Below are 23,774 nucleotides of genomic sequence, written 5' to 3'. Positions count from 1 at the left end.
ACAACTAGAAACATTATGCATAACATACTCTCCAGTTTTACTTTTGAGTCCTAATTCTATACCATGTACCTCATATTTTAAATATTATCAAGATTTCTCATATAAACCTCTTGTATTTTTAAAATCATTAAGAAAAGATTACCGATAAGACTTCTATAATCCCTTAACCTCGAATTTCTCTTCTCTTGCTCCTCACTGACAGATTTCCACTGCAGTTTCATCCTGAAGTATTCATCACTTTAAAAAAAATAAATTTTTTTACACACACAGTTTTTGAAAATTTTATTTAAAAACCATTTGAGAGAGCTTTGCTACAATAAGGTTTATGTACTAGTGAAATGTACATTTATGTTTTAAAAAGTCATGCTTAAACGAGCAAAAATGAAAGAAAAATAAAATAACTTTACATTAAGTCATAACCTTTGCTTAAGCTACCCGAATAATTTCAGATATGATTTTCAGGAAACATTTACATCAATCTTAATTCCATACCTAATATTCTTCTAGTCATTTAATACCTTAATTACTAAAATTTTGGAATAATTACAAATAAAAATTTACATGATTTTTAAAAATGTGACATGTAACATGAGTTCTACAGTCTATTTATTGCAGAAATTCATTAATATAAAAATGTCCAGGAGGCAGGAGTGATAGTACAGCAGGTAGGGCATTTGCCTTGCACGCAGCAGACCCAGTTCAATCCCTGGCATCCCATATGGCCCCCCAAGCAACACCAGGAGTAATTCTTGGGTACAGAGCCAGGAGTAACCCCTGAGCATCAATAAGTGTTACCCGAAAGAATAAAAAAAAAAAGAACACTTGTACATGTGTTCTTTAAAAAAAAAAAAAAAAAAAGACAAACGACTAAGAATTTGAATAGCACTGCACTGTCGTCCCAATGTTCATTGATTTGTTCGAGCAAGCACCAGTAATGTCTCCACTGTGAGACTACGTCCCTCTGGGAGAACCCGGCAAGCTACCGAGAGTATCCCGCCCGCACGGCAGAGCCTGGCAAGCTCCCCGTGGCATATTCGATATGTCAAAAACAGTAACAAGTCTCAAGAATTTGAATATGCTCATAATAATCAAGAGTTTGCTTTAAGCCAGTCCAGACTGGGGCTGGAGCAACAGCACAGTGGGTAGGGTGCTTGCCTTGTACTCAGCCAAGCTAGGTTTGGTCCCTAGCACCTCATATGGTCCGCCAAGCCTGCCGGGAGTGATCCCTGAAAGCAGAGCCAGGTGTAAGCACTGAGCACTGCCAAGTGTGACCCCCAAACACAAAAACAACAATAGGCTAGACTGACAACTGAGAACAAAAAGTTTAACTAGAAAATTGATCTTTTTTTTCTCTCTTCAAATGAGAAATTACTTAAAAAGAGATCCTCACCCAAAACAAAGAAGAGCTAGCTTTTGTTATAAAAGTACAAAAAAAAAAAAGAATTAACCTAAGTTAAAAGAAACTTTTTATGACCATTTATATAATTTAGTAATTATAAAGATGTATGCAAAACAGGGTGTTTGGTACATTTTAACCAACTTGTTTCACCTTCACCAACATAACTGCACTAAGATCCTTTATTAAAAAAAAAAAAGTGTTCCTATCTGAAGTAACTACAGTGCTCACTGATCACTTATTTTTTAACTAAAAAGATTAATTATTTGGGAAACAAAGAGGCAGCTCAAATACGCAATGTCCTGCGTTCAGACCCTCATACCACATGGTCACACACGCAATGCCAGGTATAGATAGCCCTGGTGACCCAGAATATCTCTGGATGTGGCCCAAATAAAAATAACAATTAATTTCCTGTACTCCAGCTTAAATCCTCATTATGAAACCCTATGCTAATTTGTATGGCTGAGTTACTTTAATTTCACTGATGGACAAACAAAAGACCATCACTTACGTTTTTTGCTTTTGTAATTGAGTTCTTTCTTCCTTGGTGCTGTCCCAAGGAAAATAACCCAGAAGAAATTTCCATGCTTGCTTTCTCAATGAATGACTAAGTCCCTGAAGAAAAACATGCACATTTTTACATTTATAAAAGAGAAAATATATAAGTTCAAATATGTAAACAAAAAGTCTAATATCTTCAGAGGTTTACAGATTAAAAAACAGCTTAATTAAATAAGTACTACATGCTTTTGACTTAAAGATTCTGAAGATGTGGGGCTCAGTGATTACAGATTACTAGAGGCCAGGATACAATTCCTGGTAGAGCAAGGTCCCCCGAGTTCCACTAGAAACGGCCTCTGAGCATCATGAGGTTGCAGCCCCACAACCTCCCTGCTCCACTCCAGAACCCCGAAAAGAGATTGAAAATGTGATAAAGCTTCCAGGAAAAGGTCCCACATAAAACGTACAATTTCAGACAGAGGGACTGATTGTTCTTCATAATATAATCCTTCCAAGATAAGACTTCCACTATTGGGGTATGTACATCCTTCACAGGGCTGGAGCGATAGCACAGCAGTTGGGCATTCATTCGCCTTTCACGCAGCCAACCCGAGTTCGATTCCTCCGCCCCTCTCGGAGAGCCCAGCAAGCTATCGAGAGTATCGAGCCCACTCGGCAGAGCCTGGCAAGCTACCCGTGCCTATTGGATATGCCAAAAACAGTAACAATAAGTCTCTCAATGAGAGACGTTACTGGTGCCCGTTAAAACAAATCAATGAGCAACGGGAAGACCGTGACAGTGACATCCTTCACAAAAGTCACAGAATTCCAACTAAGAAAAAAAAGGATCTTGCCCTAGACTTAATGGTATTCCCTCACTCAACTTCAGAGACCTCAGGAGTGTGTGACTTTGCATACAGAGATTTTCTGAGGGCAAACTGAGATCAAAGCCCAGGTCTCACAAAGCCAAGACGTGCTATTAAACTACATACACACATACCTACAGGGTTTTTAAGGCATCATCGTTAAAATTCATTCCTTTCTGCAATGCAGGGCAGAAGGGAGGAGGGGATGTGTACAGAAAGGGGAAAGAAAACCTCACTACTAGCAGCTGAAAAAATAATTCATATTAAAGCCCTTACCCCTCTAAATATCATCTGTTTCATACTCTCTACGTTTAAAATTCTTCCTTCTGAATCAATGTTCTTAGTCCATTCTTCCAGGGATACTGGTTCCCTCCTTTGTACAACAGGTCGTTCTCCCAAGTCAATCTAAAACAAGATGAGCAACAAGGAACACAGTTTTTTAAAATTTAGTTTCATAAAATTTAATTGCCATAAGCTACAAGTTACAAAACTTTCATGTTTGAGATTTAGTCATACAATAACACCCACTCCTCCACCAGTGTACATTTTCCACCACCAATATCCCCAGTATCCCTCCCTCTACCCCACCTTCATATCCCACCCCTCCCCCTGCCTCTATGGCAGAAAATTACACTCTTTCTCTCTCTCTCTCTCTCTACTTAATGGTACTATGGTTTGCAATACAGATTGCAGATAATGAGAGGCCATCATGTTTTGTACTTGATCTACTTTTAGCACACATCTCCCATCACGACCAATCCTTCCAACCATCATTGACTTAGTGATCCCTACTCTATCCCAGCTGCATTCTCCCCAAGCTCATGAGGCAGGCTTCCAACCATGGAGTAGTCTTCCTGGTCCTATCATTTCATTAATCATATTCTAAAATTAATTTTATTCTAAACTACTGTCCTTGGGTATTAATCTCTTATAATATTTTATATTCCACAAATGAGCACAATCATTCTATGTCTGTCCCTCTCTTTCTGACTCATTTTACTTAGCATGATACTCTTTATGTCCATCCACTTATAAGCAAATTTCATAACTTCATCTTTCCTAACAGCAAGGAATACATTTTAAACAGTAAAATGAAGTCATCATAAATAGAAACTGAAATTAAATACTAAAATATCATTCTCAATGTTCAGCTGTGAACTGTAAGATAAGCATTCTATCTATCTTCCCTTTTACTACACAGATTAATGATTGGGGTCTGAGAGATCCTACAAGGGTAAGGAGGTTGGGGCTGACACTAGTTCCATCTCCTCATCACTACCAGATGTACCCAGGCAGGCCCCTGAGCACCACCTGAAAATCCCCAAGGACCACCTGGAAATCCCCAAAACCCCCAATATTTCATTTTCCAGCTGGCTTAGAACAACTAGAATGAACCCCTAGGCTACCTAACCATTCAGGAGCTCCCCCAACCCAACAAAACAACTGAGTAGTTGTTTCAGAGATAGAAAATTTTTGCTGGGGCTGGAGAATAGTTCTGGGTTTGACCGTTTGTCACACTGCCTCCTGGGCACTGGCAGGAGGCACAGAGCTTCGAGAAGCAATTAAGTACCACCAGATAGCCCCTTCCCCACCCCACTCCCCAATAAAGAGAACATTTGCTATCATGTTTTGATTACAACCATATAAAACATGCAACATGTTAATTTGCTAAGAAACCTTTAGAACTAAATAGTGTTCCTTATTAATCATACTTTTAAAATTCAACTATCATTTCATTAATCATATTCTAAAATTAATTTTATTCTAAACTAAACTTTGTAGTTTTCAGAAGTGATACACAATCCATTAACTCCACTGATATCACTTAGTTTTTTTCAATTCAACTAACAAATGTTGGTAACTTCAAATACCATTTTTAATATAAACACTTTCATTAAGAACTATACACGTGATAATTTTCTAACTGTATGTAGTCTACAACTGCAGCAGATCCAAAATTCATGGTGAGCATATATAAAAATGTATAGTATGACCAGAGTCTTAGCACAGGAAGTTCAGAGCTTGCCTTGAATGTGGCCAAGCTGGGTTCGATCTCCTGTATCATGTGTGCAAAATGAGCCCAGCCAGTAGTGATTCCTAAGTGCAGAGTCAGGATTATGACCCGAGTATTGTGGGCTGGAGCGATAGCACAACGGGTAGGGCATTTGCCGTGCACAAGGCCGACCCGGGTTGATTCCTCTGTCCCTCTCAGAGGGCCCAGCAAGCTACCGAGAGTATCTCTCCCACACGGCAGAGCCTGACAAGCTCCCCGTGGCATATTCAATATGCCAAAAACAGTAACAAGCTTCAGAATGGAGACGTTACTGGTGCCCCCTGGAGCAAATCGATGAGCAACAAGATGACAGTGATATGCTGATACAGTGATTACTGGGTATGGCCTCAAAGCAAAAGGAAAATTTAAAAAAAGGAAAAATTTGTACAGTTCAGGACCAAAAATCAACCTAAAACAAGTTTCCCAAAAGAATGAAAGTCCCAAAGTAGTATGTCCTAACTAACTATTGAGGAATACATAACTTAGAAACAGAAATTAAGGCAATTGCAAAGTTCAGTATTCATTCACTTCTACTATGCATTCAATGATCAGTACCAAAATGTAAACAAAAGAGATCCAAAAATAACTACCATATATAAATTCCAGCCAATAAGGAACAAGCAGAGAGTTTGGAGAAAAGCAAGTACTACTAGTTGTTAAGCGATAACATTCAACAAGAAAGGTTGTCAGAATTATGGATGAAGGCAGAGGGATTATAAGGAAAAAAGATATAATCAAAACTGGATTTCTAGCTCTACAATATTCAAATTCATTAAAAAAATTTTTCTCTTCTTAAAATGTAGAGTTAAATATAGATCTCTACTCACTCTTGTGATGACTTCAAATCCTGGTTCTTCTTGTTGGTTTATCTTTAAACCTGGAATAGCATCACTAAGAAAATCTGCCATTTCTGAAGGTGGCCGGTGATGTGTGGAAGGATCATTGCCTCTCAAACTATCAAAAATGTAGTTTGTGACTTTGGAAAATCCTACCATTGTTGCTGTATAAGGATCCTTTTTAATTTTCTATGTAGTAGGAAAAGATAATAACATTATTAATTCAAATAAAGGATACAAATATCTTATGATTTTAAAAAGTCAAAGTTGTTTTAAGGAGGGAATCAGAACTAAAAGTGGTCTATGATTATCTTTAAATTTAGTTTTTTTCTGGGAAATAAATAGCAAGTAATCCTACTGATTATAGATAAATGATTTGCAGGCTTTGGTCAATCTGCATACATCAGAAACATATGCAGTGCTTACTTTCCATTGATGCATGGCCCACAACAGCTTTCTTCTGTCTAGCGGTCCTGCCTTCGCAAAAAGAATATTTCTTGAAGTGTGCAGTACCACACTAGAGTAATGCAAGGTATTTGATTTGATAGCTAAGTTTAAAATGCTTAAATATTATCTCACATTGTAATCTAACTGTATGACTAGTAAATCATGCTGACACCAGTGATGTATTCTGGACAATGCGGTCTTAAAAGGCAGTGAAATACTGTACTATTTGGAAGTACAGTAGAAATTTTGTACTATTTGGATTTACTTCTTTTTTTTTTTTTTTTTTTTTGCTTTTTGGGTCACACCTGGCGATGCACAGGGGTTACTCCTGGCTCTGCACTCAGGAATGACTCCTAGCGGTGCTCAGGGGACCATATGGGATGCTGGGAATCGAACCCGGGTCGGCCGCATGAAAGGCAAACGCCCTACCCGCTGTGCTATTGCTCCAGCCCCATGGATTTACTTCTAAATCCCAAAATGCCTCTTTATTCATATTTAGCAAAAAAAAAAGTTTTGCTTGTTTTTGACCCACTGGAATCCTCACACCGTGGAGCTCTCAGGCCCGCGTTTCTGAAGCATGCAGCATCACTGCAGGTTCAAACTCACCTCAAACTCCCAGGCCCTTTCTCAGGACAACTGTCCCGAGCCGCCATCTGGACCCCTCTCCAACCCCTTCCCAGAACTGTCAAGAGCACCTGTGCCCTCTCTGGATCCCAGAACAGTTACTCCCAAAGGTCTATCTATACTGTCCTCACAGCAACAAAAACATTTCTCTTACTTTCTATTTTAGTCAATATTTAATCTCTTGCCCACCTTCCTTAAAAGCTCATTCTTTTCTTTTGCTTTTCTTTTGGAACCAAGATGAGAAATCCATGACAGTGTAAGCATTCAAACATTTGTTGAATAAACAAATAGCCATTTCATTACACATGAATCTTAATGAAAAATTAACTTCATTTTTGTCTCTATTAAATGAAAATTTTTAGGAAGAATATACTTGAATACTCTAAAGAAAATGTGATTGTCATTATCTCAAAGCAATCTACTGAACTAGAAAATGAGAAATCAATTCATATTTTTGCTAAATTTATCGTTAAAAAATCTGTTACCTTTAAGCTAATCAATAAAAACTATGTTAATAAAATCTACTGACATCCAATTTCAGCTTAATAATAAAAGATAAAATTGCCATCAGAGCAAATGAAAACCCAAGGAAGCTCTTGAATTTTAAAAATTTTAAAAATATTATGAAATATACCATTTCCAAGCTACAGAAAATAGTCCCCAAAAGCCTCCAAATAACCAGTCTCATTCTGTATGTTTGACCAAATGAGAGGGAGAAGACATATAAAATAATAAAGTGAGATTAGCAAAAGATAGATTTAAGATACATACTTGTATTAAACCATATGCTGGTTCATCAAGAAGATTTTCAAAAGATTGTGAAAGACTCTTATTCTGACAATTCACAAGAAGTATTCTTTTATCCTGTGGAGATCTATAATAAAAAAAGAAGGGATTTATAGAAAGTTCTGGCACACTGCATCAATTACTACCCAAAAAAGTTATTCATGCACAACAAAAAGCAACAATACAAAAAATACCTTTTATCTCCAGATCTAGAACTACTTTCCATTAACAGTAACAAACAGTAACTGAGTTAAATGAGTTCTAAAACTATCTAAAATATAAGTTAACAAATAGAAAAAAATAGAACAGAAAAATCAAAAAGACACTGTAAAGAATCCAAATTACTTTTCTTCTCACCCCCACACCCAGCCCCAGCCCCAGCCCCAAGGCCCTGGTTTTCAATGCAGACACACACAGAATTATCTGTCCTACATGTGGGATGCCCTGGATACAACTCTGGAGACACACAGAGACGGGGACACACACACACACACACACACACTATTGTAGACAAATCTTACAAATATGTTCTGGGGCCAGGGATATTGTTCAGGGTAGAGTAAATGCCTTGCATATATGAGTTCAATCCCTAGCATCACACATACCAAAAAAAAAAAAATCTATCAAGATGTGGTTGGATGGCTAGACGGTTTCCAATGTGCTCATACAACTTGGTAGAAATGCAGTATTAGTGTTAAGAAACATAAGAAATGACATTATTTACTAAAGAACATTCTTCTAATTATAAGCATGGAAATTATATTTAACAAAATTATAAAGTACAGTTTAGATAGTATGATTTTTAATTCTATTAAGCTTTAGAAGCAACTTTCTTATATACTTCTTAATAACTAGAGTAAATAAGATGCGTTCTAAGTAAATATCTAATTGCAAGTAATAGAAGAATTATCCAATCTTTTTTCTATTCAGTAAGTTTTAAAACTTAGCAAATCAGCTGTAATAACTCCACAACTTTTGTGTTTAAAATAAAAATTAAATGTGATCTTTTGCTACTCTCTACCTCTAGTTTATTATGTCTGAGATAAGAACTTTAATAACAGTTATCTCTTCTCAATTCTAACACAACAGGATGAAACCCCAGTGCAGGGTGGATATGAAATTCAAAACAGGATCTTCTTCTTACATAGTCAGAAACAGCACTCGATCTTCACAGACAATAGTAGCTTAATATGCCCCTGAGCATTTTATGAAGCTCAGGGCTAGTAATTTGAAGTATGCGAAAAATAATAACTTGTAACATAGCCAATTTTCATTTAAACATCATTCTTCAGAATATTTTGGGGGCTGTTCATGGGTAATATGAAGACCTACAGGTGTTCTCACAAAGAATTTTTTAAACGACAGGTCAACTTTTAAATGCAGCACCAGGGAAAGAAAACTAATACAGGAACAAAGTATTTTTTCATACCATGATGCTGCTGGCTCTTGTTTTATTTCTGGGGCTAGAGAAATACTGTAGTGGTTACTGTGCTTGCCTTGCCTAGGGCCAACCACAGTTCAATTCCCAGCACCACATATGATCCTGTAAGCAGAGAGCCAGGAGTAAGCCCTGGGCTCAGCCAGGTTTAGCCCAACCCCCATCTGTACCCCCAATAGATATCATGCACAGGATTTTTTTTTTTTTTTTTTTTTTTGCTTTTTGGGTCACAATTGGCGATGCACAGGGGTTACTCCTGGCTCTGCACTCAGGAACCACTCCTGGCGGTGCTCAGGGAACCATAAGGGATGCTAGGAATCGAACCCGGGTCAGCCGTGTGCAAGGCAAATATCGCTCCAGCCCCTCGTGCACAGATTTGATGTCTGGCATAGTAGGGTCCCAACCACTGCCCCCAAGTAGTGACCCCAAGTAGTGACCCCAAGCAGAGCCAGGAATAGACTCTGCATATCACATGGGTTAGGGATATGCATTCTGACCTAACCACCCCCAAAATAATATAAAATTTGAAGGGGTCTGGGATAGGATTTTCAGACTTACTGTAGCAGTATGGCACAACTCTTAAACTAGCAATTCTATTAGAAATTACAGAATGGCTTAAATCAGTATATTTAACACAGCTAAATTAATATCATTGCTATACATAGTATGTCTACTGAAATTTCAAAAGCAATTCCCAAGCTTTCTAATGAGTTTCCCACAAAGACCTCAGAATAAATGTTTAGAGACCGTTAAGAGCTGGACACCACAGTAAGAGCACGCTGGCTGCCGTGCTTGCCTTGCACACACCGGTCTCCAAGTTGATCCTCAGCACTCCATACGGCTCCCCAAGCACTTCCGAGTCCTGAGCACAGAGCTAGGAGTAAGCCCTGAGCACAGCTGGCTGTAGCCCCACCAAAACACCCGAAAATCATAACAGTTAAACAGCGTTGTGTGATGCAGCACGGCCACTAAGAGTGACCAATATGAAAAGCTCAAGAAGTAAATTAAAATACTGCAAAGAATGTCAATCCAAAAGAGGTGAATTAAAAAAGAAAAGATACCGAGACAAAATATGGCTCAAAGGGGTAGAGCACATGCCTGGCACGTTCAGTTCTTTGTGCTCCACCCCCAGCACCACACAGCCTTCAGCACACTGGGTGTGGCATTCACTGGAGGGCCGGAGCACTGAGCTGGCAGGCCCACACAACAAAGCAGGGACCACCAGCACCGGCATTCCTCCCGTGGTCCCCGGCACCACTGGGCGTGCCTCCCATTAAAAAAAAAAAAAAAGTACAGAATATTTTCAGCAAAAGCATGCAATGCATATCATTATAGACATAAAAACTGAATTATACATGTAAAAATTAATCGGGTTATCTAGAACCTAATTTCATAAAAGGTTTGTAGAGCACAACCAACTTGGCTTTGGGGGGAACTATAATACTTCTTGGATACTTGTGTGTTAATGTAAAAATGGTCCGGTATACAGAATGGTTTAATAAAACCAATGACTTTCACTCATAACCTAGCGTTCAATTTGGTTTCAGAAATGCAAACATACTGTGGTTCACTGTTTCACCCAAGTGAATATCAAGTATCAGGATCAACAACTGTAACATTTTTTTTTTCCCCAGAATATGTAAGAAACACTTACTAACAAGCCTCAGCCATTTTGTGTTAACTGAACCAGCTGGTTAGAGTGAAAGCAGGAACTGAGCTGCGTTTCTCCCACCCTCTTACAGGACTGCCCCACCGCTAGCATTCACGATGTCTGCTCATACACATGGTGCAGCCCTTAATTAGGAGAACTTAGAAAGCTGACATGGTCTAAATCAAGTCTCACTCTTCAATCTAGGGTAATCAAAGAATGTAGCACTCACTGCTGGCTCTCTACTGGTTCTGTGCTAAGAAGACAAGGCTGCTGAAACCAAGGTTTTCTGGATTCTTCTTCCTCTGTTTCCTACAACAATCTCACACCACAGAAACATGATTCTGGAAGCATTATTTTGCTTAACTACTGCTGAAACAGGAAATTAGACACCCATGGGCGATAACTAGAAGAATAAAAGAAACTTTTGATATTTGGGGATTTTCATCTCTTTGGGTTTAATGGGAATTCCACTTACTTAGATCACAACCAGTAAGTACAAAGCCCTGGAGACAGAAAGATAGCATAGCGGGGAAGGCACTTGTCTAGCACAGCTGACCCAAGTTCAATCCCCAGGACTCCATAAAAACCCTGGAGCTCCTCCAGGAGTGACCCCTGACCACAGAGCCAGGAGGACCACCAGGTGAGGTCCAGAAACCAACATAAAGAACCGAGACCTAAATATCTCCTTAAGAATCTAACCATGGAACTCAGTTCCTCCGCAGCTGGGGAGTTTCCAGCTCTTTCCTTCCCTTTGCGGTATTTCAAACTCTGAAGGTGGGAGTGGGGGAACAATCTGAAAATGGGAGAATATATCACTTTTTTTAAAATACAGTGGCTTTTAATTTAGAGTATCTATTGGATATATAGTCTTTATGGGACTATATTGCACAAAATAATTCATTTATAATAGAAAAGAGAATAGAAAATACTTATTATCCCCCTCGGTTACAGAGGACCCTTGGAGATAAGTATTTGACATACTATTCTTTCACTTCAGATCACTCAAGGAGCAAAAACTAAAGTGGACCCCAGTGAAACAGCAGAGTACACAATTGGTAATATAGCTTCCATTAGAATATAGTTTTTAAAGGACTTACTCTACACGACTGTCTCCTCCTCCAAGAAAAGCACATCCCTAGTTAACCACAAACTCAATGATAGAGAACATAAGAGAATCAGTCTCCTCTGCCAGGTTTTTCTCTTTGACTAGTAATCAATCTCTTATGCTCACGCCATTTTCCACTACATCCTCCCCTTATATGATTTCATTTTCTCCAGAGCCTAAAATACTGATATATATATATATAAAACGTGTGTACTCTATAGATATACGTATACATATGCACACACATATACACATGTATATCATATGTATACTACATACATGTGTGTAAATAAATATATCTTTTTTATATTTTCTCATAGTACTCTATAGATTATTCTGAGAACCCTTACAGCTGATATCTTACATATATTTTTTAAAGGACTGTTAGTCTGTCTTATAATAGCATTAACTCCCGTGGCCGTGTGTATCCAAATGGGAATATGTACTCATAGTAAAGCAACTTCCTTTGTAGGGATATACCTGATTGCTGAGAACAGGAAAAAGAAAGATGTATGCTTGGCATAACCTCTTCCAGGCTCTCTCCTGGATCTGCCTGATAAAAGAAAATATGCTTTCACATCATAAGTACTGTCCTCATTATGAAACCTGTGGCTATACAAAATAATAGCAGGACGACTAAAAAATTAATTTGAGGTGAATTAGTATGAAGCTGCATATCTAAGCCTCACCAATTTTTGGTTTTAGTTCATATCCAGCAGTGCACAGAGATCACTACTGGTGATATTCAGGGGTCATACACAAGGCATTCAAGACAAGTACCCTCCCTGCTATAATATCTCTTCAACCCAACAAATATTTTTATCCTCACATCTGATTCTTATATTTACTTCTTATTTACAAACATTATAAAAAAAGAAAACTATTTTACTTACAATCCTCATTAAGACATGACCAAACACATTTATGGTATACAACTCTTGATAACACTTTAGTTATGTTGATTCCACACACAAGTCCATACAGAACAGAAAATTCTCTATCTTCTAAGCTAACCCTGACATAAGTTCTATTTGAAGTCATATAAAAAAAAATTTGCAATTTATTTACAATAACCCTTTCAAAATTATGTCAAATTGAACATTACCATGTCAGTTATTTATTCAACAAAGATTTACTGCATAAATATTATATGCCAGGCTTTTTGGCTAGGAACTCAAGAGAAAAAATGTAAACAATCTTGAACAATCCTGTCTTTAGGCTTTCATTCTGAAGTAGAACACAAAAGAAGTAAACAGACAAAACTGTTCTGTTAAGGACCATTAACAAAGTACAGGTAGCAAAAGGAAGGAGGTAGGAACCTAGACTATGGAAAAGGCCTTCTGAGAGAGTGACAAACTGAATCACTCTGTGGTTCAAGAAAATATTCTAGGGTAATGAGTTAGTATACTAAAAGAAGACCCTCCAGACAAGAGTTTAGGGTGTTCCTGGATCTGAAACATAACCCTCAACTATAATAGAGGATGACACGAAATGACATTAAGGGTATAAATAGGGGCTGGAGCGATAGCACAGCGGGTAGGGCGTTCGCCTTGCACGCGGCCAACCCGGGTTCGATCCCCGGCATCCCATATGGTCCCCCAAGCACTGCCAGGAGTAACTCCTGAGTGCAAAGCCAGAAGTAACCCCTGAGCATCGCTGGGTGTGACCCAAAAAGCAAAAAAAAAAGGGGGGAGTATAAATAAAAGGTGGCAGAGGGACAACACAGGGTAAGTTAAGGTCCATGCCTTGCATGAAGCTGAGCCCAGCTGGGTCCCCAGCACCTTTCATCCCCACCACCAGCCCGGCATGGCTGAGTAAGCCTGGAGGCCCTGGGTACAGCCAAGGTGGCCTGGGTCACTCCTGGCTCTGGAGGGCCAGAGCAGCGCCTCACTGTCAGGCTAGAATGAACTACTAATAATCCCCGGGAGAGCCGCTTGGCCCCCTTAGCATCTGGGAGAGCTTGGTCAGTCTTGGAAGACATTCCTTCCCCAGAACCCTAAAGAGAGAGATAATCTAATAGCTAAGACAAGGCAGCCCCAGTAAAGAGTTTTGGTTTCTAGTTTAATGTTGTGTGAAAACTTCTCACTGAAACTAACCCTCTACATCTTCTAATCCTTTATAATACCATTTTGTTATACAAGTCATCTCTTTCACAGTGTTTTTTTTTTTCTTTTTGGGTCACACCTGGCGATGCACAGGGGTTACTCCTGGCTTTGCACTCAGGAATTACTCCTGGCAGTGCTCAGGGGACCATATGGGATGCCGGGGATCGAATCCAGGTCTCCCCACTGTACTATCACTCCAGCCCCCCACAGAGTATATTTTAACACATCTTAAATGTGCTTAGTTCTCTAACATATGACTTTAAAAATAAAGAATACAGAGGGACCACCATTCACACAGTGGATACCGTATGTCATCAACAATACCTCAAACAGTTACACCACAACACTGATTGACACCGACCTTAATGTGATGTTAAATATATGACAATCATAAGTCACACTTGCCTCAGTAATGACCCTACCCCTCCTGAAACTTACTTTCCTATTCAGTTTCTCCTTTGAGAACCCACATACTATCCACTACACCTTGCTTTGTAGCAGCTATGGTAATGATCAATATACCAGGGGAACAGAATGGTTTGAAGAAAACAGCAGAAATCAAAGAATCGAAATCTCCCAGCTTCATAAAATCTAAAGCTAAGCATGTCTTACTCTACTGTAAAGTCAGAATATTTTAATATAATTAACCATCCCTACAATCCTCCAAGCTAAAAAACTCAACTTCACCATCGCTCTCCCTCCTTCTCACCCCCACATATCTCTCCAGTGACCCTGAGGCCCAATAGTGTCTGTCTGACTCCACATATCTACCCAATCACAAAATACAACCCAAAATAGGGGCCGGAGAGATAGTACAATGGGTAAAGCACTTGCCCTCACGCGTCCCACCTATGTTTGACCATACCCCATACGGTCCCCTGAGCCCACCAGGAATGACCCCTGAGCACAGAGCCAAGAGTAAGCCCTAAGCATTACCAGGTGTGACCCAAACCAAAAACAGGATTTCCCTGATAATCCTTTGTTAAGCCACACTGAACAGTACTCGGGACAAGACTAGTCCCAGCCCTGTGCTCAGGGGTCGTTCCAGGAATGCTCAGGGAAAAAGGCAGAGCTTGTGCTCAGTCCACTGAGCTCTCTCCATCGCTTACTGATCTTTGCTGTGACTCTCCTAGTTCTCGGCACTATCATCTGACCGAGATGGCAGCAACCATCTGCTAGCATAATTTACAAAAGCTAACAGGCTCTGTCCTTCACTGCCCTCCGTTTTCATATGGTATAGATCTGAGGTACTGTTACTCTGCTCTGCAACTGTATCACACCCGTAGTCTTCTCTCTGAAACATCTCTTTTCTATATCTCACACCCCCCGCCCCGTCACATGCGTTCATTTAGGTCAGAAACCAATTTAGGTGCTTCCTCCTCCAAAATGTCTTTCTTGATCCCTTACCTAAAACCTGTCTGAAGCTGAAGCAATAGCACAGCAGGTAGGGAGTTTGCCTTGCACACGGCCGACCCACGTTCGATTCCCAGCATCCCATATGGTCCCTTGAGCACTGCAGGAGTAATTCCTGAGTGCAGAGCCAGGAGTAACCCCTGAGCATTGCCAGGTGTGACCCAAAAATTAAATAAATAAATAAATAAATAAGCAAAGCCTGTCTGAATGAGGTATCCTCCTTTCCCAGGATTTCAAAATAAAACTGTCTGAATGAGGTATCCTCCTTTCCCAGGATTCAAAATAAAACCTGTCTGAATAAGGTACCCTCCTTTCCCAGGATTTCAAAATAAAACAAAATAAGAAATAAAAATACATCCACCACAATCACCAATGTATCACTACTGAAATGCCTGTTAAAATAATAACATTCTTTTCTGTAAAACAGTAATAAAGTAAAAAGTTGCATATCCACATAACTAACGTGGCAATATTTATTCAGTTATGATCCACAGTAGCCAATACCCCACAAAAAATACAAAGTATATTTGAACCCTAAAAAGTGCACAGGTCACTAATACCCAATGACAAGCAAAAATAGTTCCCTTGGGACAACAATCCAATTTCAATAAGTATAAAATAATTTGATACTTACTCACACAATACCACATATTTTGCAAGAGATTCAATCAGTAGTTTGCTATCTCCTTGATGAAAGTGTAGAGCAGGGAGAACGACGTCATCCTTTAGACAGAATACCAAATACGACCAGCCCATACCCTCTTTGTTTTGCTTGATTGATTTCAGGTCTGTCAAACTGAACAGGAATGACCATTTGCTTTTCCCATTTCTATGACTTGGAGCATCTTAAAAACAAGAAAGTGGGGCAAAATAGTTTTGTTCACCTTTTTAAAAGGTACTGATAATGCTCTTCATGACTGCCTAACAGAAATTAGCTGAACCTAGGGAATGATTATAGCATTCATATTACTATGGTTTCCATCTGTATTTGAAAAGGCTACATACATTTTAAGAGTAACTTTTTTTTAAAAAAATAATCGCCCTACTGTATACAAATTGAAAAAATGTTTCCACAACTCAAAAAAAACTTTTGAAAAAAATGACAATGGCTTTGAAGCAGGAATGTTGGATTCAAATTGCAATACCACTATCTTGCTAACTGAATGATCTTAGTGAAATATGTGACTTTCTAGAAGCTTCAGTTTCTTCATCTGTAAAATTAAGACCATTATACTTACCTTCCAGTATTATTCAAAGAATAAAAATATAGTATCTGTCTACTCACTAGTACTGTGCCAAGTAAACACATACTCAATGAATGTTGACCTTTTCCATTCCCACCAAATACAAATGACATGATGCTCTTAGAGAGTGACTTAAACACACACACACACACACACACACACACACACACAAAACCAACCACTTCTGTTTTCTCATTTCTTTGGAATGAGTAGAAAGACTGACATTTACACACATAAATTAAAAACACAAAGAACAATAGATAACTGAGAATGAAAATATAGCAAAGTTGTGAACGCTTTCAAAAGAATGAATAAATCCAAACTTCCTGCTAGAATGGCCCTTTATCAAACAAAAGCTAGTTTAAACTAAACTATAACTATGTAGTATAAAACATTTTGAGTCTGGGGCCAGAGTGATAGTACAGCAGAGAGGGCATTTGCCTTGCACACAGCTGACCCGGGTTTGATCCCTGGCATCCCATATGGTCCTCAGAGCACCGCCAGGAATAATTCCTGAGAGCAGAACCAGGAGTGGGGGCTGGAGAGACAGCACAGTGGGTAGGGCGTTTGCCTTGCACACGGCCGACCCGGGTTCGATTCCCAGCATCCCATATGGTCCCCTGAGCACCGCCGGGAGTAATTCCTGAGTGCATGAGCCAGGAGAAACCCCTGTGCATTGCCGGGTGTGACCCAAAAAGCAAAAAAAAAAAAAAAATCTGTAGACAGTCTATAAAAACCTAAAAACTGAAAATCTTAAGATTCATGAATACCATAATTGACAAGCAGCATAAAAATTAAACAAATTAAAATATTCCTTTTAATACTGCACTATTCAAAGAAATAATTAATTTCTAATGCAAATTATACCACTTTTAACATTTTACCTCAGACATGTCTGTTTCTGAAACATAAAAAAAATCTTTTCTGTAATGTTATTTCCTGTCATCGTATCCTGTTACACAAGACAATTCCATTCCACACTATACTTTTTGCAAAGATAAAATGCACAGAAGATACATGCTTAGAGACCTTGATCAAAGGGTAGCTCAATCAGTACTGACCCTGCACGTATGTCACCTTTCTACACTTTATCACCTCCAATAGGATCCTGACACAGAGAAATGTACACTTTGCAAAATAGAGGCATCATTACTATCTCATGGATACATGACCAAGTATCATTTGAACAGAGATCCAGAAAGGCTAAAGTGACTTCCTACACTCTGATCTGATTAGCTCTCACACCAAATGGGATAATGAACTCCTATCTAAGGCTAGTATTACAGAGTAAATGCCACCTTACATCACGTTCCTCTGGAATTTACATTATACAGAACAAAACACTACTATGAGATAATATTAAAGTGAAAATAATTCCAAAAATTAAGTACCTTCATCAATCATTTAAGTGTAAATATACCTGAATTGCTTACAAGCTACACATACAAATATCTTGCAAAGACCAAGATATTTTCACATCAAAACAGCAATGAAAAATTACTTAAAAGATAATTTTTAATATTAAAATACTTGAAGCGGTGCTGGAGCAATACCACAGCGGGTAGGGCGTTTGCCCTGCACGCGGCCGACCCGAGTTGATTCCCAGCATCCCATATGGTCCCCTGAATACCGCCAGGGGTGATTCCTGAGTGCAGAGCCAGGAGTAACCTCTGTGCATCGCCAGGTGTAACCCAAAAAGCAAAAATAAAATAAAATACTTGAAGCGGGCTGGAGCAAAACAGCACAGCGGGTAGGGCATTTGCCCTGCACGCGGCTGACCCGGGTTCGATTCCCAGCATCCCATATGGTCCCTGAGCATCACCAGGAGTAAGTAATTCCTGAGCGCAGAGCCAGGAGTAATCCCCTATACATCGCTGGGTGTGACCCAAAAAGAGAAAAAAAAAAAAAAAACTAAACTACTTGAAGTAACAAAAAGTACTTAATGGTGCAAGAAAATCATAAGAAAAAGACTGAATAATTCATACAGGCTATAAGAATTATCAAAAGTCTGTGCATATTACAAAATAGAACTTTATATATTGTTTTCCTCACTAAAGAGACATAAGACAGCAAGTGCCCCACTCACCAGTATGTAAGTTGGCATATATGTTGTTATATAAGCTCATATATGTGAGAACAGAAACACTATTGTATATCTCCAGTGCCCAGATAAAAATACTAGCACAGAGCAGATACTCAAAAGATGTGACATCAAATAAATTAATAACCTGGTAACAAGTCAACATAAAAGTAATCTTCAGTGTATCACCAATAGCTAACCAGAAATAGAAACAGTTAAAAAATCAATCCTTAGAGTAACTCACAATCTCCCCCTTTTTAAGCTTAAAATCAAATAGAGTACATGCTTTGCATGTACAAGATTCTGGATTCAATTCCAGGCAGCGACCCCACAACAAATAAAAGTCAACAAAATAAACTATGATGAACTTAGGTCACCAAAAACATAGAAAGTACAGTAAGTCCTCACCTAATTAGGACAGGTTCTTGGAAAAAACAACTTTAAGTTAAAGCATGACATGTCATGAAACAATGTTCACCAATGACCTCATTTGACATCTGCTCAGATTTTTTGCTCACCAACATTTTAACAAAATGTTGAGCAAAAAGGTTATCTGAAGACCTACTATTATGTCCAACATGCTGTCAAAGGAAAACTGACCATAACAGCATGAGAATGAAAAGTTAAGTGTCCCTACATCTTGAGTAGAACTATACCAAAAACGTGACAGTTTATTTTGAGAGCTTAACACAACATTACAGCATTCCCGTTGTTCTGAGAAGATGTATTTTCAAAATATTAAATCTGGTATATAAAAACAGTAACTCAAGAGTAGAAACTCATTAAAAACATGTTAAAGAATAAGCCAGAGATATAGTACAGGGGTGAAGGCACCAGCCTTGCACATGGCAGACCAGGGTTCAACCTCTGGCACATTTGGTTCCCCTAGCACCAAGTGGTCATTTATTGACCCTGAGTAGAGCCAGGTGTAAGCTCTGAGCACCACCCAGTGAGGACCTCAAATCCCCTGAAATATTAATAAGTCCTCAAAAATTATCTTCTAAAGGTTTATTTCACATTTCCTGTGAATCATTAAGAAAGTTAAAAAGTAAAACCTGTTGGTTAGAATATTTTCTATGAAAATATGCTTTTTAAAAACAAAGAATATCTCACACTGGATAAATCTGAATTCTGAAAGCACAAGCTTAGAAAGTGTCTACTTAACCTGAATAGGAGCCACACCCCAAACTTTAGTACCAGGGCCAAGGGGTGCTGGAGAAGCAGGAGCAGGGCAGGTCATGCAGCTCCAAAGACCAAACTCAAAGCTTCACAAATACCAAACATTTGCTCTACCCCTTTGATTCCTCTTAACTTTTAATAATTACCACATATTATCTCTGTAAGTTATAATGCACAGTCAAGCCATGGAAGCAGTATGAGAACTATCAAGTTTTGGCTTAAGGTTCTCAACTCTGGTCCCTAAACTCACCAGTTCCACCTCCAGAGGCTAATTAGCTAGAATGAAATCCAGGCATTGGGTATCTTTTGTACGGGGATGTGAGGGCAGGGGGCTGCCCAAGCAGTGCTCGGAGGGCCCGGTAACCACTCTAGCTTAGACTGAGCCAGCTGTGCAGGCTTGACATTCAGTGAAGTGCTCCTCACACACACACCAGTGCTCCGAGTCACGAGGCCAGGCCACTCCAGCAGTGCCCAACGGTCTCCAGGACTACATCTGGAGGTGCTCAGGACATTCAAGTGCCAAATATAGAACTCAGGGTCTCAAGCTTGCTAGGCATGTGCTGGAGGACTCTGAGCTATCAGACTGATCTCCGGTATATTTTTTAAGTCTAACTTCCCAACGTGATTTCAACATGGAGTCAATACTGAAAAGAATACTAGCGTAAAAGATCATCATCAGATTGTGGTTTCCTCATACATGTAATGCTTCTTTAATAAAATTCTGAAAACCCACTCTTTGTGTTCACTCTTAGATTCTGTCATTTTAACTTTCAAAGATTTGGCAAAGAATAACAATAAACCAATCCTGAATTGCTAAAGAAGTTAAACTATCTTGTAAGGTCAGAGAGACAGTACAGCAGTAAGGCGCTGTGGCACGCAGCTGATCCAGGCTGATCACCAGCACTACAAATGGTCCCCTGAGCACCATTAGAACTGATCCCTGAGCACAGAGTCAGAAATAAGTCCTGAACACTGCCAGGTGTGGCTCAAAAACAAACAAAAAGAATCACCTCACATAGCAAATCTGTGGGTTTTGGCCTATCTTTGGCATTGTGCATTGTTTTGGTAAGAACTCTTCCTTTCAGTAGAAAGTGAATACCCTCTACCACTCAAAAACCAAACCAAAACCAAAAAAAACCTCACAAATGAGTACACAAAGTACACAAACTACCAGTTTTTCAAAAGTTCATGAATTACTATTTACTTAATTACTTGTTTACAAAACAACTATTGTACATAAGAATGATTCTATGAAAATTTTACTTAGTAGTAAAACTATACAAAAACAGCAATAGAGGGACTTAAGAGATAGAATAGAGGCTAAAGTGCTTGCCTTGCATGCTGCTTAACTAGGTTTGATCCCCAGCAACACGTATGGTCCCCCAAAGCCTCCCAGAAGTGATCCCTGAATGGACAGCTAAGACTAAGTCCTGAACACAGATGGGTATGGGACACCCATACCCCCTCCAAAAAACTGAGGGTTATAAGTCAAAGGGCTGGAACACATTTTGCATACAGAGCTCCAGATTTAATGCCCTGCACTACATGGTTCCCTAGCACAGCCAGGTGTGACCCAACAATTAAAAATTCATTCAACTGCCAATCAAAAAAATATTAACTCCATACAACTGCTGATATCTTTAAACAAGACCACATATGGCCACATGGTCCAGCTACATCATATTTGATGTAGTTTGTATGTTTATCAAGCTGTGAGCTCCACAGTTTCTTGTTATCTACACATAACCAGAAGGCAAAAACAGAACTAAAAACATGTGTATGTATGTACATGTATGCATGTAGGAAAATGCATGTCCATACAAAGCGCAATAAAATTTTATGAACATACACGAAAGTGACTGCAGGGGGCTGCAAAGACCCAGTAAAACACCAATACTACAACAGTATGATTTGTGGTATACTCCATCTCCCTCTGGTGCTTCAGAATGAAATAACATTTTTATATTCTACTAGATGTTTTAAATGTGCATGAGAAAACCAAACAATAGTTTAAAGTTTATCTATTTTGTCATAAATAACTACAAAACATTTTAAGTACTTTAACTGAGAGATGAAAATGGGATGCAAATAATAAAACGAGACTAGATATATTAATCGAAGCATCAAATCATTATTCTTCTACGACTAATATTAAATAATTTTCTTATACTGCAGCACATCAGTTTGAGATTTCAGATTTCATTCATACCTCCATTGATATGTGGCTTCTTTTTAAATGAAACTGCATTCACCATGTCCCACTCTGCTTCATAACTGTTCTGATGTTCCGATCCTCGATGAGCTCTTTCTTTGGGGGCCTGGGTCCATTCTACAACTGAACTGGAGTCCTAAAATAATTTGAACATATAAAATATTTAGGGCCCAAAAGCAGAATTCAATTTCTCTCAATAATAAATATTCCTATGCAAAATAAGTCTGTCTATTGTGAAAGACAGGGCTGGAGCAATAGCACAGCGGTTGGGCGTTCGCCTTTCACATGGCCGACCCGAGTTTGATTCCTCTGCCCCTCTTGGAGAACCCGGCAAGCTACGCAGAGTATCAAGCCCGCATGGCAGAGCCTAGCAAGCTACCCATGCATATTGGATATGCCAAAAACAGTAACAATAAGTCTCTCAATGAGAGACGTTACTGGTGCCCGCTCGAACAAACTGATGAGCAATGGGATGACAGTGATACAGTGATTGTGAAAGACAGCATTTATGGGTAAACTATTTTTTCTTTATTTATTAAAAAAAAACACAATAAAAGCATACCTAAACTCCCTTGCAATCAAATGATCAAAGAAATATAAGCAGGAGTTAAGTACAAGGCTTCTGGAAAAGCTTTTTATTTCCTAATAAAGGCTCCATTCCGGGGTTGGAGCGATAGCACAGTGGGTAGGGCGTTTGCCTTGCATACTACCGTCCCCGGTTCAATCCCCAGCATCCCAAATGGTCCCCTGAGCACCACCAGGAGTAATTCTTGAGTGCAAAGCCAGGAGTAACCCCTGTGCATCGCCAGGTGTGACCCAAAAAGCAAAAAAATAATAATAATAATAAAGGCTCCATTCCTTTCCTTTGTTTTGCTGCTTTAAATATAACTGCACCCAGTTTATGACCAAGAGACGAAGCACTGCAAATACTTCCAAACTTCCAGACTTCTATGTGCTGGAGAAAAACAGCCAAAGGGAACTTGTTATTTATATTCCCACTATTTTCATATTCTTACCCTGTTAACTTTCAACCTACCAATAATGCTTTGGATCCCTGAATTTGATCACCAGTACTACAAAAACCAAGTAAACAAAAAGTACCAGTAACATGTGCACTAAGTTCTGCAGAACTTTTTCTTTCCAGTGCCAGAGCTCTGGCACCTTCTTCATCAGTTCCACCACAAACTTCATATATGTGCTCAACCCTGAGCCCCAAAAAATAACAGGATCAGTGAAAATATAATCAAGTTTAAAATCCAGTACTAAATAGCTTGAAGTTTAATTCCTGTAGAATAAAAAATACCATAATACATAAATAAAATATAATCAAGACCAGATGGGAAATGAAAGTTTCCAGAATATAGGGAAGACAATAGAAAAACATTCAGAATTTAAAAAAACAGGAAAAAACTTCCACCAATTAATATAGACAAATATCAAAACAAAACACAAAACCTGGCATGAGTAAAGTCAAAGAACGTGAAATAACAAACAAAATGATGCTCATCTTCAGAAAGAAACAAAAGTTCAAATGATATTTTGCCTCTAACAAGAAAAGATAATTATCAAATAAGAAAGTGTGAAAAGACATTATTATTTCATACTCCTGATAATAGTACTATTAGTACCAACTCCAGAGGGACAATTTAATCTTATTGAAATTCAAAGCATACATTCATTTTGTCATCTACTCTACAGAAATACTGGTACATGTTTATAAAGTGGCAAATACAAAATTTTCTTCATTCTTGGATGTCAGCAAGAAAACATTTTTTGATTCATTAAAGCACTTTACTAATAGTGTAAAATTAAAAATATCCTAATATCCATCAATG

At 38.7% G+C, this 23,774-nt stretch overlaps 1 protein-coding gene across 1 annotated transcript in view; it reads right to left on the bottom strand.

The window, feature by feature from the left end:
* TBC1D15 (TBC1 domain family member 15) overlaps positions 1-23,774 on the bottom strand; it is a 79,928-nt gene that overhangs the window by 31,418 nt on the left and 24,736 nt on the right. The window contains exons 4-10 of the mRNA XM_004602677.2: positions 21,937-22,075; positions 15,859-16,069; positions 7,498-7,600; positions 5,647-5,844; positions 3,043-3,171; positions 1,911-2,014; positions 143-237 (exon numbers count right to left, since the gene is read on the bottom strand). Coding sequence (XP_004602734.1) covers positions 143-237; positions 1,911-2,014; positions 3,043-3,171; positions 5,647-5,844; positions 7,498-7,600; positions 15,859-16,069; positions 21,937-22,075 — 979 coding nt within the window. The remainder of the gene's footprint in view (positions 1-142; positions 238-1,910; positions 2,015-3,042; positions 3,172-5,646; positions 5,845-7,497; positions 7,601-15,858; positions 16,070-21,936; positions 22,076-23,774) is intronic.

The sequence above is a fragment of the Sorex araneus genome, chromosome 10 (genome assembly GCF_027595985.1).
Source record: "Sorex araneus isolate mSorAra2 chromosome 10, mSorAra2.pri, whole genome shotgun sequence".
Classification (NCBI taxonomy): domain Eukaryota; kingdom Metazoa; phylum Chordata; class Mammalia; order Eulipotyphla; family Soricidae; genus Sorex; species Sorex araneus.
The sequence above is the reverse complement of the archived record's forward strand: the minus strand, read 5'-3'. Positions and strand labels throughout refer to the sequence as shown.